This window comes from Peromyscus maniculatus, chromosome 7 (assembly GCF_049852395.1).
Source record: "Peromyscus maniculatus bairdii isolate BWxNUB_F1_BW_parent chromosome 7, HU_Pman_BW_mat_3.1, whole genome shotgun sequence".
Taxonomy (NCBI): domain Eukaryota; kingdom Metazoa; phylum Chordata; class Mammalia; order Rodentia; family Cricetidae; genus Peromyscus; species Peromyscus maniculatus.
In genome coordinates, this window is record NC_134858.1 from 59,661,533 (window position 1) to 59,674,881 (window position 13,349).

The 13,349-nt window shown below is 53.2% G+C and overlaps 2 protein-coding genes across 3 annotated transcripts in view; one reads left to right on the forward strand and one right to left on the reverse strand.

Annotated features, from left to right (window-relative positions):
* Positions 1–262: 262 nt before the first annotated feature.
* LOC121830873 (uncharacterized) lies at positions 263–4,738 on the reverse strand. The gene is given in 5 exon segments (XM_076576440.1): positions 263–1,610; positions 2,031–2,106; positions 4,098–4,378; positions 4,380–4,422; positions 4,425–4,738. Coding segments are annotated over 4 exon segments (594 nt in total). The 5' UTR covers positions 4,633–4,738; the 3' UTR covers positions 263–1,610; positions 2,031–2,044.
* The window catches only part of Anp32a (acidic nuclear phosphoprotein 32 family member A), a 38,345-nt gene continuing 26,550 nt past the window's right edge, over positions 1,555–13,349 (forward strand). Inside the window, exon 1 of one of the 2 annotated variants that reach the window (XM_006971454.4) lies at positions 1,555–1,686. In XM_006971454.4, the coding sequence (XP_006971516.1) occupies positions 1,633–1,686 (54 nt within the window). In that variant the 5' untranslated portion in view covers positions 1,555–1,632. Of the gene's footprint in view, positions 1,687–2,223; positions 2,380–13,349 lie in introns of those variants that run through there. The other variant, XM_016003486.3, reaches the window with a different exon arrangement.

Consider the following 13,349-nt stretch of genomic DNA (forward strand, 5'->3'; position numbering starts at 1 on the left):
TCTAATATATTTGTGATGAAAGACTATTGCTTTAAAAACGTTAACTATCATTTCCGGAAATACCAACCGATTCAATGGCAAAGAGGAGTCCCCTGTGTTTTAGAAGGGAACCAATACAATTGAAAAATTCCAATTACCCAGTCTTTGTATAGGTTAACAATATCTAAAGATAAGAAATGTTAAATGAACAACTTAAAACAATTATGCCATATTCATCCAGATGACATTTTTATTTCGTACTTCCAGTTACTTAGAATAAATATTTATCGGCTTTCAAATTCATTTATTATTTGATCTAAAAGAACTTACTGAATAAAATGCTCAGTTCCAATGTATCCACAAAGATAAAACTACCTTGGGGTATTTGCGGAAGAGTGTAGACGAAGAGAAACAGACACTATGATACAGTTGTGTGGATGACGTTAAACATGTGTCCCTGTTGACAGTCATCCCCGTGATTTGTCCACAGCCACAGATATCCATGCAGTGCATGAGGTCCCAGGGTTGCCCATAGGAAGCTGGTAACCCAGTGGGAACCAGGGCTTTTAAGGTCTCTTAAAAACGTAACGTGGTCGAACAAAAAAACAAAACCCAAAGCAACCAAAAGACCTCGATAAGTGTTCCAGTTAGCGACTCCTTGGCAACTCAGATGTAACCAAACGACTTTGGTGGGCGATTAGAATGAAACGTGCAACGCTCACTCTCAACAAAACCTATAAAGCCCGTAAATTATGTTCGGCTCTGAGAATCGGCAGTTACTAGCACCTTCCTTCCGCACTTTTTAATATTCTATACAGTTCTGCATCCACGGCCTTTTCATTCAATTATTGCCCTACACAAGGTCTCCGGTGGCTCTCGGGGAATCGCTTCTTTTAAGGCTGCCCTGGCAGGACATCAGAACGCCAAGCCTCTGGGTCGCGATCCCGCCCTCGCTCCTCGGAAGGTGGGAACATCATGCGCTTAGACTTGCTTATTTAATTGCAGGCATGGAAGCAGACCCAGTCCGAAGGGATGCGCCGAGTGGGCGGCCCAGGGTGTGATCTGTCCTTCCTGCGCTCCCAGAATGCGCGCCCTCCCTGGGCCTGGCCGGCGCCCGCGCGCCCCAGGCCTCGTCCGCCCGCCAAGCACCTAGAGGATGCCCCCGCGAGGACCCCGCCCCTCCCGCGTCCACGCACCTGCGGCCCCGCCCCCGGTCACGAACCTTCAGGTCCACGCACCTGCCCTGCCTTCCCTCCCGCCCCCCGCGCGCAGCCACCAAGCTGCAGCCGCGCTCCTCCTCGGCCGCCCGGGTATCTAAAGGGGTCCGTCTCCGGCACCACAGCCAAATGGCTGAGCCTCCCTGGCCCGCTGCGCAGGCCGCCCATTGGACCCTGCCCCCCGCCGCCGCCGTCACCATTGGCTGGCATCCGGAGCCTCGCCACTCGATTGGCTCGTGCTGCCGCCGCTCCACGCCGGAGCCGCAGGTCCCGCCTTCACGGCGATCAGGTTAGTGTGCGCCGCGGGTGCTGGGGGCTCGAGAACCGAGCGGAGCTGGTTGAGCCTTCAAAGTCCTAAAACGCGCGGCCGTGGGTTCGGGGTTTATTGATTGAATTTCGCTGGCGCAGGATCCTCTGCAGAGAGAGAGCGCGAGAGATGGATATGGACAAACGGATTCATTTAGAGCTGCGGAACAGGACGCCCTCTGATGTGAGCATTTGCCAAAAATATCTCTGTCGGTCCATTCTCCTACTTTGTGTTATGTGTGCGTGTGTGTTTGGGGGGAAGGCACTTTTTTTTATGGAGGGGGGTCCGGGGTAGTGTAGGGCTTGGGATCGGACTGCAAATGAATTGCAAGGTTGGATTGGGGGGGGGGTTGCAATGCCATCGGAGCATGTTCTGGCCACCGCCGCCGCTGCCCTTGGTGTGTGACTACCTGTGCGTGTGCTCCCGCGTGTGCGGGTATGGGTGCGAGGGTGTGCGTGCGAGTGTGCACCCAGCTGGGGGCCGGCGGGGCGCACGCGTTCGGGTCGGAGGGAACGCGGCGATCTCACCCTCGTCCGAGCTCTCAGCTCCCACGACTCGCGTCTGGATGGAAAAGATGATCGAGGGGAGGAGATGGGCTGCCTCCTGGATTAAACAACAAAAAGGGGGTGTTATATTTTAGAAACGTACCCCCCTTTCCGCCCCCTCCCGCGCCTGCCCCCTCCCTTTGCCGTCTCTCTTTCGCTCGCTCGTTCTCTCGCACACAATAAGTTTTGGGATTCGCGGGTCCGGTTTAGTTTCTGATCAATGTGGCCCAAGGCCCCCGGGGAGAGCGCGTGGGGACCCGGCTGCTGCGGAGTTGGGAGATGGCTCGAGTTTAAAGCGCGTCTTCGTTTCTCTGCGGGGATGAGGCGAGAGGTGGGGAGCCATATTTGTAACTTTGTCGTGTTCGTGAACGCGCCCTTTCTCTCCCTCCCTCCCTTTCTCTGCCTGCCTTCCTTCTTCTCCTTTCTCTCTCACTCTTTCCACCCCACCTTTGGGCCAGATGCTGTCTTTTCTCCCTTCTTCCTCGCGGAAAGGGGGGGGGGTGCCTTAGGAGGAGGGGGAGGGATTGTGGAGTGTGCAAATGCTCAGATAATCCTCACGCCTCCCCAACCACGAGCGTTCGCTAGTGTAAGTTGACCGAAGGCTGCGTCCCGGTGAGCCCCTGGCCCCCGGCTTCCTCCCCAGATGCCAGCCTTGGCACCCTGATGCCCCATCGGCACCAGCTACCCCACCTCTGGGTCCCTGCTTCTCCCGGGGTGGGCTCCCTGGCAGCCATTCGGCTCCTGGTTAATAAATGGGCACGGGAAACTTTATCAGGACCCGAGGTGCCCAGAGCTGGTGCTGCTGTGGGGACTGGCCCGGTCTACATTCTTGCGGGCACGGCTGGCACGCAGCTCTGGGATGGGCAGTTCGTCTGGCCGTCGCCGTTATGGATTGGGCAGCGGCGGGAGTATGGCAGGAGGAAACTTACACCGGTGGGAACAGGCAGGCTGGGCGCGAGCCCACTGCTAGGGGAAGTGAGGGTGGGAGACTCGAACGCTACTGTTTATTTTTGTCTCCCTCTCGCTTTCACACACTCGTGTTGTCCTACGAGTTGGCCCATCCGAGAGACCCTAGGGTCTGGGGTGGAAACCCTGGCCGACTTCCCCTCAAGGCCCGGTCTTGGGGAGAAGGGTCTCGCGGGCGGGAAGATCCCAGGTCCAGCCTAGGTGTCTGGGGTTCGGGCGAGTTGGGGGCTCGCGCAGCACGTTGCGCTGACCTGTCGCCCCCCTAGTCACTTGGCCCCTCGAATCCTGACAAAGGCAGGCCTCGTTTCCTCTTTTCCCCTAGTTCCTCCCTCCAAACCTGAGTAAGACTTTTGAAAACAAGCTCCTTTTCTGCCGTCCGCCCATCCTCACGCAGCTGTGCACTGGAGACGTGCTACAGCCTTATGGCGCGCAGGGCGGGGAGGAGGGGGCGCCGCCAGCAGCAGGACTTGCCGCGGGGCTACCGGGTTCGGCCGGTGTCGTCCCGACCCAGTCCCCGTGCCCGATCCCGGGGGTGGAGGGGGCTGGGTGTGGTGCTGGGGGAGGGGGCCGAACGCGGGCTTTCCGCGTACTTTCCGGAAGACCCCTGAACGTAGTTGGGGGGCTCCGGGGTCGCGGCGAGTAGGTGCGCATAAGCGCTGGGCCGGCCCGAGCGATCCACCGTACTAGCCAACCCGGAGCGAAACGGAAAGCGGGTCGAACCGGCTCTTTAAACTTCCCCGAGTGTGTGCGCTGGGGGAGGGGCGGGCGCGCTGGGCTGGGCGCGATTTCTCACGCTTCGCCCCCTCGCCGTGAGTCCGCGGCCCACTCGCCGGCCCCGGGGCTCCCGGCGGGGTGGGGCGCGCGGGTGGCGGGGGAGGGGGCACTTGCTGCGCATGGGGGAGGGGAGGGCAGAAAGCTCTCGAAAGAGGGACAAAAGGGGTGGGGGAGGAGGAACTGGCTTTTTTTGTTGTTGTTTTTCTGGTTTTTTGTTTTTTCAAATAAACGTTTTTTGGAAAACAGATCGTTCCGGGGAGCCTCCCTCCCCACAGTCCCGTCCCCCCCCCGCCGCCCCCACGCACCCACCTTCTGCAACCTCTCTCCCAAGTCGCATCTCGGGGACTGGTGGCCGCGACGCCGCCGAACTAGGACGAGCAGCCATGTTTCCCGGGGCGCCGGCGGCCCGCCCCTCCCCCACGGCGGCCGCGGACCCGGCTCGGCGGGGACCCGGGTGCCCAGCGGAGGGGACCCGGGCGCGCACAGGCGCAGCAGAAGCTCGGCGGCGCGGGCCTGGGGATTGGATCTAGAGAGGGCGAGGCGGGCCGGGGGCTCTCGCCCGGCTCGGACCTGCGGGCCCCTGTCCTCGTCATTTGCACTGCTAGGCCGGCGGGAGACCCAGCCCCAGGGTGCCTGGCATTCTCGGGGTGCAGGGGCGGCCGTCCCCGGCTCTGCGCCGGTGGCTCGCCTGTCGGGCACCGAGCTGCCATTTTGTCACCGTGGCTGTTGTCGTGCTGGGGGGGGGGGGAGCGAGAGGCTTACGCCATCGCCCCGACGGCCGCCCTCCAGCAAGGTGGCTTCTGGGGGAGCTGGCCCCAGGGACACCCCCACCCCACTTTCGCATTCGGTCTTACGGGGGCTCCCACCCCGCGCCCGGGGTCCCAGGATCCCGAAGCTATCGAAGCCCTGAGAAGGTGACGGTCTCCTTAGCAAGAGCTCCCCCCCACCCTTCCTCCTCGACTCCCTGCCTCCTTCTCCCCACCCCCCCCAACCCCCGCCCTCGGCTCGGTTTTCCGCGGTGGCTCCCGCTGCGCTCTGCACGTAGTGAAAGGTGGCCTTGAAGGCGAAGCGATTGCTCTGGTGTTTGCGCCTTCGGCGGAAATGATAGGGTGGTGTTTGGGGGGTGGGGGTGAAACTGGAGGGCGGGAGGGGCTCCTCGCCAGTCTAGTGGCCCTAACTGAAGTCGAGGGCGTCGGCCTCCTACCCGGGAGGGACAAGTTGTTGGGATGCGCTGGGGAAACGCCCTCCAGGGCTGGGCTCTCTGGAAAGGTTGGTCGAGTTTCAGGTGGGTGTCGCAGCACCCTGCAGGCTGGGGGAGCTCTCTCGCTATTTATCCTTTGCCTCCCCCCCTTTTTTTCTTTTTGTTTTGGTGGGGCAGGGAGCTAACTACATACTAACCACCACCCTAAACCGAAAGAGAAATAGGACTTTCCTTTAAAAAAAAAAAAAAAGAAAGAAAGAAAGAAAAGTAAACTGTCTTTTTGTGTTGACTTAAGACTCAGGCAATTTGTTCCCAATGCTGGTCCGGATGTGGGACTCAAGCGTATGGTAGGCACCTCCCTGGCTGTAGGCTGGTGTCTGCATGCAGAGACTAACTTCCATGGAAGTGGCCGGCAAAGGCTGCCATCCGAGCCAGAGTCTACTTTGACCTCTGGAATGCATTGCGTGTTTTTTTTCCAGGCTGACTTACTGCCTAATTGGGTTCAAGTGGCCCGATATTTGCTCCAATTTATGCAAGCCAAGCGGAGATTCAGAGGCAGAGAACGGAGTGAGACCTTGGTGTGGTGGCGATCAGTTGAGTCTTGTGACTGGCAGCCGGGGCTGCTTGTTTTGAATCTGAAGTTCCATGGTGAATCTGAAGCCACGCAGACCTGGGTTTGAAATTCACCAGCTACACGGAGATGGGGTCCTAACCTGTGGTTCGGGACAGGTTAACTCAGTTTACTTCCAAAGCTTGGCACATACGTTCTCTAAGATGGGGACGGTGCTGCTTTCTCAATAAGTGACAAAGATGGTTTGATTTGGCTCTTAGCAGGTGCATCGTTTAGTCTCAGATGCTGGGGAACGGTGAGGGATAACTTCAGGCGTCCTGGAGGTTTAAAATAACTAACAACTCCAACAATCATAGCGGATGCTTACATAGTCTCTTACTGTGTCTGGCATGTTGCTAAGTGGATTACACACATCAGTTAATTTATCCTCACAAGGGCACTGTGTTAAGGACCGTTGTTATTTCTTATATTAAATGTAAGGAAATTGAGGCAGAGCTCCAGGTCACCACCAGTGCAGGACCCAGATTCTAGCTCGTCGGACATACTCAGCTTCTGTACTGCCTTGAAGCACCATGACTAGTTAGTTGTATTTTTGTAAAGCACCATGAGGAAGGGCTTTTTTCTCCTTAAGCCTTGGAGTTATGCCACCTTATTAGCGAGAGAGTGGGTTTGGGTTTGTTGATACTGCGGACTTTGAAACAAAGCATGCCTTCCTGTTGAAGATGGGGTCAGATGGGCAGGGTGGGTAGGCATTTTAAGGGGAAGCCTTACCTTGGTTTCGAATATAAATGTACATCGTTTTAAGGTGAGATGAATCTGGCCTCTTAGATGTTGGGGCACACTTTTGGGGTAATGAGAACACAAGCAGGATCCATTCCTAGCTAGTGCTTATTTGGGGTCTTAGCTATAATGCATTTTCTGTTTTTATTTGTCTTTTCTCCAGAAAGAACAAAAATTCTGGGCAGAATAGGCAGGCTCCTGGTGTTAGGGTGTAGCATGCTAATAACACTGCCCAGAGCCACTTGCCTGACCCTGCCTGCCGTTCCGCCATTCCTTAGGGACTTCGAGGCAGGAGGGAAAATCTCCCCGCTGTGAGGATGGATCACCTAGGGCTCAAAGTCAACCTCAGAGGCCATCTGTGTGGACAGTAGAGAAGGGAGGTTGTGTGGCTCTGTAGTTCACTAAAGCCCAAACGTGACCTATATTACCAGCTCACCAGGGGAGCGGGTGAAATGCAGATTCCTGGGCTCCACCCCCCTGGGTCTAGGTTGACTGCCGGGCCACTGAACTGCAGCTGAGTGGCTTGTCTTAAGCCACATGAGTTGAAAACAATTTGTATGCCTGAACACTGAGGGATCTGATGTGGGACACCAACCTTTGGTTCCTCCTCCCTACAAATTGCACCTGTCACTTTAACAGACTTGTTAAATCCAGGGGAAAAAAACTGTACCCGTTATATTTTGAACTTGATCAATAAAAGAATTACAGGGATGTGTGTATCTTTTTTGTCCTAAAAGCACCTGTGTTGAGTTGTCAGTTTTGCTTCTTGGTGAAGTTGACTACCTAGAATGTTTGTGCATCTCTGTGTAGCAGGCTAGGGGAGGTCCCCGGGGTCTTGTGCTTTGATTTTTTTAGGTATGTGGCAAGTCCTACATTTGATGGTGCATTGTGGATTTTCCAAGACCTTCTGTATATACCTTTAAGCTGGTTGGATCCTCACAGAACTCAGCCCTAGCTCACCAGCCCCTGTAGGAAGTTGTTCTCATTCCTGGCTCCCTGTGGAGCAACCCTCTACCTCAGAGGTAGAGGAGAACTTTAAACCACCAGATTCCAGGCTTTGAGGCCTACTGAAGGCAGAGCTGCTCTGTACTCAGTGGCTGGCGTCAGGATCAACACAGATCACTGAAAACCCCAGGTCACCCCTGGCCCCTCCTTCTCAGGCCTGCTGCTCTTCTACTGTGCATGCTTCCTGGGGAGATAACCCACAGCAAAGCAAGATGGCTTTGGGTTCAAAACCCTTTTCCAACTGCAGCTGTTTGTTTGTTTGTTTGTTTGTGGTTTTTTTGTTTGTTGTTGTTATTTTGTTTTTCGAGACAGGGTTTCTCTGTGTAGCTTTTCGCCTTTCCTGGAACTCACTTGGTAGCCCAGGCTGGCCTCGAACTCACAGAGATCCGCCTGGCTCTGCCTCCGGAGTGCTGGGATTAAAGGCGTGCGCCACCACCGCCCGGCTCAGCTGCAGCTTCTTAATGCCTCAGCTACTAAGCAGGAGTGAGTGGAAGGTGACACTCTTGACAGTAGTTTCAGACCCTGTCCCCTCTCTTGGCTGGGGACACATCAGCAGCCTCTCAAAGTGACTTCCTTGGGACTTCTGCAGTTAGCCATTCTTCCTGTTCCGGTGTAGTGGGAAAGGTGCCTGACTTGCTGCTAACTCACCAGGCTGAAGGGCTGGGTGATGTTTACATCAGCTGTCTGCTCACCCCTCTTCCCTCTGCTCTGGAGCCCAGAGCTCGTTGCTGAGTGGCTGTGATTGGTGTCTGATGCAATGAACTTGGTCCAGCCTTCTGCCCTGAATTCTGACTTGGAGACTTTCCCTTTTGGACTCTTATCTCCTAGCTCCACTCTCCATCAGTGCCCAGCGCTTGCTTCTCACAGACAGGTCAAGAACCACGAACTTGACTTACGTTACACTGGAACATAATTATACAACAGATACTGAACACCCAGCGTGTTTGCGTGGAAGAAAGGGCTTCTGGCTGGAACAGAGGTAGTTGTTACTCAGAACATCTCACTTAATAACATCTGCTGAAGCCACATGCGCAAAGCACCCATGGCCCTCATCCACCTTCGCAGACACGGAAACAGACTCCTTGTATAGAACCAGTTGTCCAGATGATACTATTGTCTTCATGCTGTGTGACAAGCCCTGTCCTCTGCCATGCCCCACAGCACTGGGGCGAGGGGTGGGACCTCAAACTGATCTTGTTTGAGCTCCATGCTGTGCACCTCCCCCACCCCCATTTTACCATTATCTTTAGCAAACTGGCTCCAGGCAGGAGGTTTAAGAGATGACCCCCCCTACTCTACTAATTCCTTACTCTGGTGTATTTGCATTTTGAGAGTCTTTCTTAGTGGGGAAATTATTGAAAACTATTAGAGACTTGGATGCACTCCTCAGCTTTGTCATTAACTGGAGTTGGACAAGTGGTTCAGCTTTCTGTCTCTCCATCTCAAGTGAAGGGGTGTGTGTTTAGGGCTGGGGGTGTATGTAGTTTGCTTACTAGAGTGCCTGGCTGGAATAGACAGATCGCTAGGCTCTATTTTCCACACTGCATAAACCAGATGTAATCCCAGCACTCAACTGCAAGCCCGGCACTTCAAGGGTGGAGGCTGGAGAATCAGAAGCTGAAGGCCATCCTCAACCACATGCTGAGTTCAAGTTTAGCCTGTGCTACATAAGACCCTGTCCAAATAAATAACGTGGGGGTGCTGAATTAGCTCAGTGGTATTCAGACTTTTTGAACCCACTAGTGACATGATCCATACTGTTGCCCAGCACATATGTATGTATATACATACATAATACATACATATTTTAAAAACACACTTGATTCAATGAGAAGAAAATACACTAGTTTAGACTCAAGTTGATTTCACTCTATTACTGTTTGAAAAATTAAAAGTTGGGTATTAAAATTCCTTCAGCTGTCTTGTGGTTTGGGTTTGGGAATAGAGCGTGTATTTCCTCTGCATTGAGGCAACAGTGCTTTTCTCAGTTTCCTAACAGCCCAGTGCTGGTCCTGAGTCCCCAGCTGCTCAGGTTACTCTTGTCTATTGTCTACCCCTGGACAACCTCATGGTAAAAGTAGCCATTAGCTTAGTGCCTATCCTAGGTGGGTGCCTGCCAGAGTTATTGGCTCTGCCAATGCTCTTCGCTGCCATGTCGCCTAGCCCTTCTTTATGCCGTACACCAGGAAGGGCACCCACACTTTCTTTCACTGAGTCAAGGTTTTAGAGAAGGGTGCCTGGTGTGTGCCCGTCTCTGCCCCTCCCCTCCCCTCACAGTGTCTAGGAGTCTCTAAGTGAGGCTGCCATAGTGCCTACCAACAGTCTCGGGCACCGTAAGCACTGCTGCTGTCATGCTGTGTGGTGGCTGGCAGTCACTTAAAAAAAAAAAAAAAAAAGAGGGCTCAGTGGTAAAGCACTTGCCACACTACCTTGACCTGAGTTCAGATTCTCCACCCACATAAGAGCTGGAGATGTGGAGGTGTGACCTGAGCATCTGTAATCCAGGGCTCCAGAGGGGCGGAAACAAGACCAGCTCTGGAAGCTTGCAACAGAAAAAGGGTAGACTTGGTCTCAATCGAGGTGGTGGAACTCAAGGACCAGCACCTGTGGTTGTCCCCTGGGTGTGTGTGTGTGTGTGTGTGTGTGTGTGTGCGCGCGCGCGCGCTGAGGATACTTCTGTGGTTGGTCTCAGAGCACTGGACTTGGACAGGGGACAGCACTCCGGAGACCGAGACAGGAGGATCACAGAGTCAGCCTGTGCTACACAATCAAGAACTTGACTCAAACAAAACACAACAGCAGAACCCTTGATTGAGCTGTGCCCCTCGTGGTGGCCGTCTCCTGTCTTTCAGATGACTGTAACTGCATTTACCATCCCTGTCTCCTCTCTGAGAGGAGCAAATCCAGCTTTGCTTCCTGGATATAGCTCTGGGGATCCGTCAACCTTTATTTCTTTTCTCCCATGACTCTTGCAGTGTTTGGAGTCCTAGACTTTTGTGAATATATCATTAGTCTTTCTGGATGTGTTCTTTATGGCTCTGGCCACTTCTCAAGTTTCTAACATGTTAAACTCAGTCGAATGCGGGACCTGGGCCCCCTCTACTCCCCGCCCTTCCCTGGGACATCTCGCGCATTGATACCTGCAGATACTGAGTGCCTGCGCTGTGATATTTCCCTCTTAGCTGCACGCCAGCTGGGTACCCAGCAGCACCCTGCACTCAAGTCCAAAGGGAACCCAGACCTCGGTACCCTGCCTGCCCACCCCTCCTTTCCACCCGCATGTCCTGTTTACAACACTGTCTTCTTACTCTATCCCGGTTGGCCTCCCCACCACACAGTTCTGGTCTCTTGGAAGCCAGGCTTCCAACTTCAGATGACATGGTTTGGTTTGGTTTTGCCATCCTGTGTGTAAAATTCACCACTGGGATAAAGTCTAAAAATCCTTAGTACGATCAACAAGGTCCGCGTGGTTCACCGCGTGCTGGCCTTTTAACTGGTCTTTACCCTCCCTTGGGCTTCTAGCACTTTCCCCCCTCCGTTTGAATCCAAACCACTCCCGCCACAGTTTGTAGCTGATTCTCCCCTCCCCTTCCTTCCGGGGGAGGGTCTAGGTCAGATTTCTTTTGTTGTAAAACTTTCCTAGGATTTCCCCTGTAATTGCACATTCCTGGCCCCGTTAATTAGCATCTCTTTCCCTTGGGGAAAGCCCGTGTGCTTTAAGGGGCCTGGGCTTCCTTCACCCCGGGGTCTCCCCAGGGCTCTGCAGTGTACCCACACTTGGCAAGCAGGCATTCTCTTAGTGTTGGAGTGAGGGCCTTGCAGTATTTACATGGACTGGTTTCTTAACCCAGACTGTCTAGCAGGCAGGAGCTGGAAGCCCTGCTGATTGTCAGAAGTTTCTGATTGAGGTACCTCGGCGTGGGTGATGTGCGGTCTCTCAGCACATCAGTGGGCTTTCAGGGTTTTTCCCCCCAATATTTTAGGAATAAAAAAAATGGAATTCAAATGCTACAATCTCTACCTTCCACTTGTTTTGTTTTTTTTTTTTTTTTTTTTTGGTTTTTCGAGACAGGGTCTCTCTGTGTAGCTTTGCGCCTTTCCTGGAACTCACTTGGTAGCCCAGGCTGGCCTCGAACTCACAGAGATCCGCCTGCCTCTGCCTCCCAAGTGCTGGGATTAAAGGCGTGCGCCACCACCGCCCGGCCCACTTGTTTTGTTTTAATTTCTCCCCCATCTCATGCTGTTTGGTTATCTCAACTTTGCCAACTAAAACTTGAAGAACTGGCGCCTTTTTTTTTTTTTTTTTTTTTTTTTTTTTTTTTTTGACAGAATTCTTGTCATGTGGCCCTGGCTAGTCTCATTTCCTATATAACCCAAGCAAACCTTGAACTTGAGGCCTGCCTCAGCTTCCCAAGCAATGAGATTCTAGATGTGTGTTACCACACCTAGACATTGTTTTTATTTTATTTATTTATTTAAGCTAGTTTCTCACTGTGGTAGCCCAAGATAGCCCCCAATTTGTGGTCCTTCTGCCTCAGCTTTGGAAATGCTGGGATTACAGGTGTAAACCACCATATACCCTGTTCCTCTCCCTTTTCCAAGACATGGTGACCTTGCTGTGTTGCCAATGGCTGTCCTTGAGTTCATGGACTCATCATGCCCCTGCCTCAGCCCACCAAAGTAGCTGTGACGATAGGTGTGTGCCACTGCACCCAGCTACTTTTCTGTCTTTTAATTATGGATTGTTTACATAGAAGATGCATTAAGTACCTCAGAGAACAAAAATGAAGGAGACATTTAGAAAATATTCAAAGTAGCACTATTTCTTCCCTGCGCCAAGTGGATTATCCTGGACAGTTCATCTAAGAGTCAGTGTCCAAAATATTTTCTCTCTGACTTCCTTTCTTCCTTCCTTTTTCAAACTTATTTTATGTGCATTGGTGTGAAGGTGTCAGATCCCCTGGAACTGGAGTTGCAGACAGTTGTGAGCCACCATGTGGGTGCTGGGAATTGAACCGGGGATCCTCTGGAAGAGCAGCCAGTGCTCCTAACCGCTGAGCCGTCTCTCCAGCCCCCTTTCTTTTTTTTCTTAAGACAGGGTCTCACCGTGTAGTCGTGGCTGGTCTGGAACTCTCCGAGATTTGCCTGCCCTTGCCATCTAAGTGCTGTGATTAAACGTTGGTGCCACCACATCTGGCTTGCTTCCTTTATTTTTAACTTGGTTATAAAAGTCCATGCTGTAAAAGAAGTGCTCATACCATGCCAAACATTGTCCATGTGCTGATCTTCCCAGCCCTGGCATGGGGGGCATGGTGAGGGGCAGTCACAGTGCCCTCTAGTAAGCCAGCCTGCTTAAGGTACCCAGCTCACCAAAGACCACTGCTGAATGGCAGCTTGATCGATTAGTCTGTGTGTGTGCACAGATCTACCAGATTCATTCTGAGTCTCCTGAGGGTCCCAAAGGGATATGCCCTGGGTTTTCCCTACAGATAGCCTGAGAAGCCAGGAGTGGGCATAGTGAGAGGATTTCATTCCCATATACCAGCCAGTGGGTACCTGGGTGATTTTTCTCTTGCTTTTCTTTGTCTGAGAATACCACCAGGGAAGGATCTGCAGTAGGCTGGAAGATCGGCAATGGGGAGGAAGAATGAGGTTCAAGTGGCTGGTGTGTGTGTCTGCCAGTGTTGCTGTGTGAGGCTGTAGCAGAGTCCTGACTCAGTTGGCCACAGGACCCAGACCTGGATTTCTCCATTCAGCTGCCTCTCTCTGCAAAAGCCATGAGGACCATGGAGCGGGGGAAAGGGGGCTGGCCGGGCAGAGGCAAGAATCTGTTATCGTAAATTTAGAGGGATCAGACATCTGGGGAAGGGACCCAGTCCCACTCACTGTAACCAGCTCGTCATCACCTTACCCTGACCTTACAGGATGCCAACATGGTGTGACTGTGACGAAAAGTAAGAGGACCCCACAATCCTATTCCCTGTCCATCAGCCCCGTCCAAAGC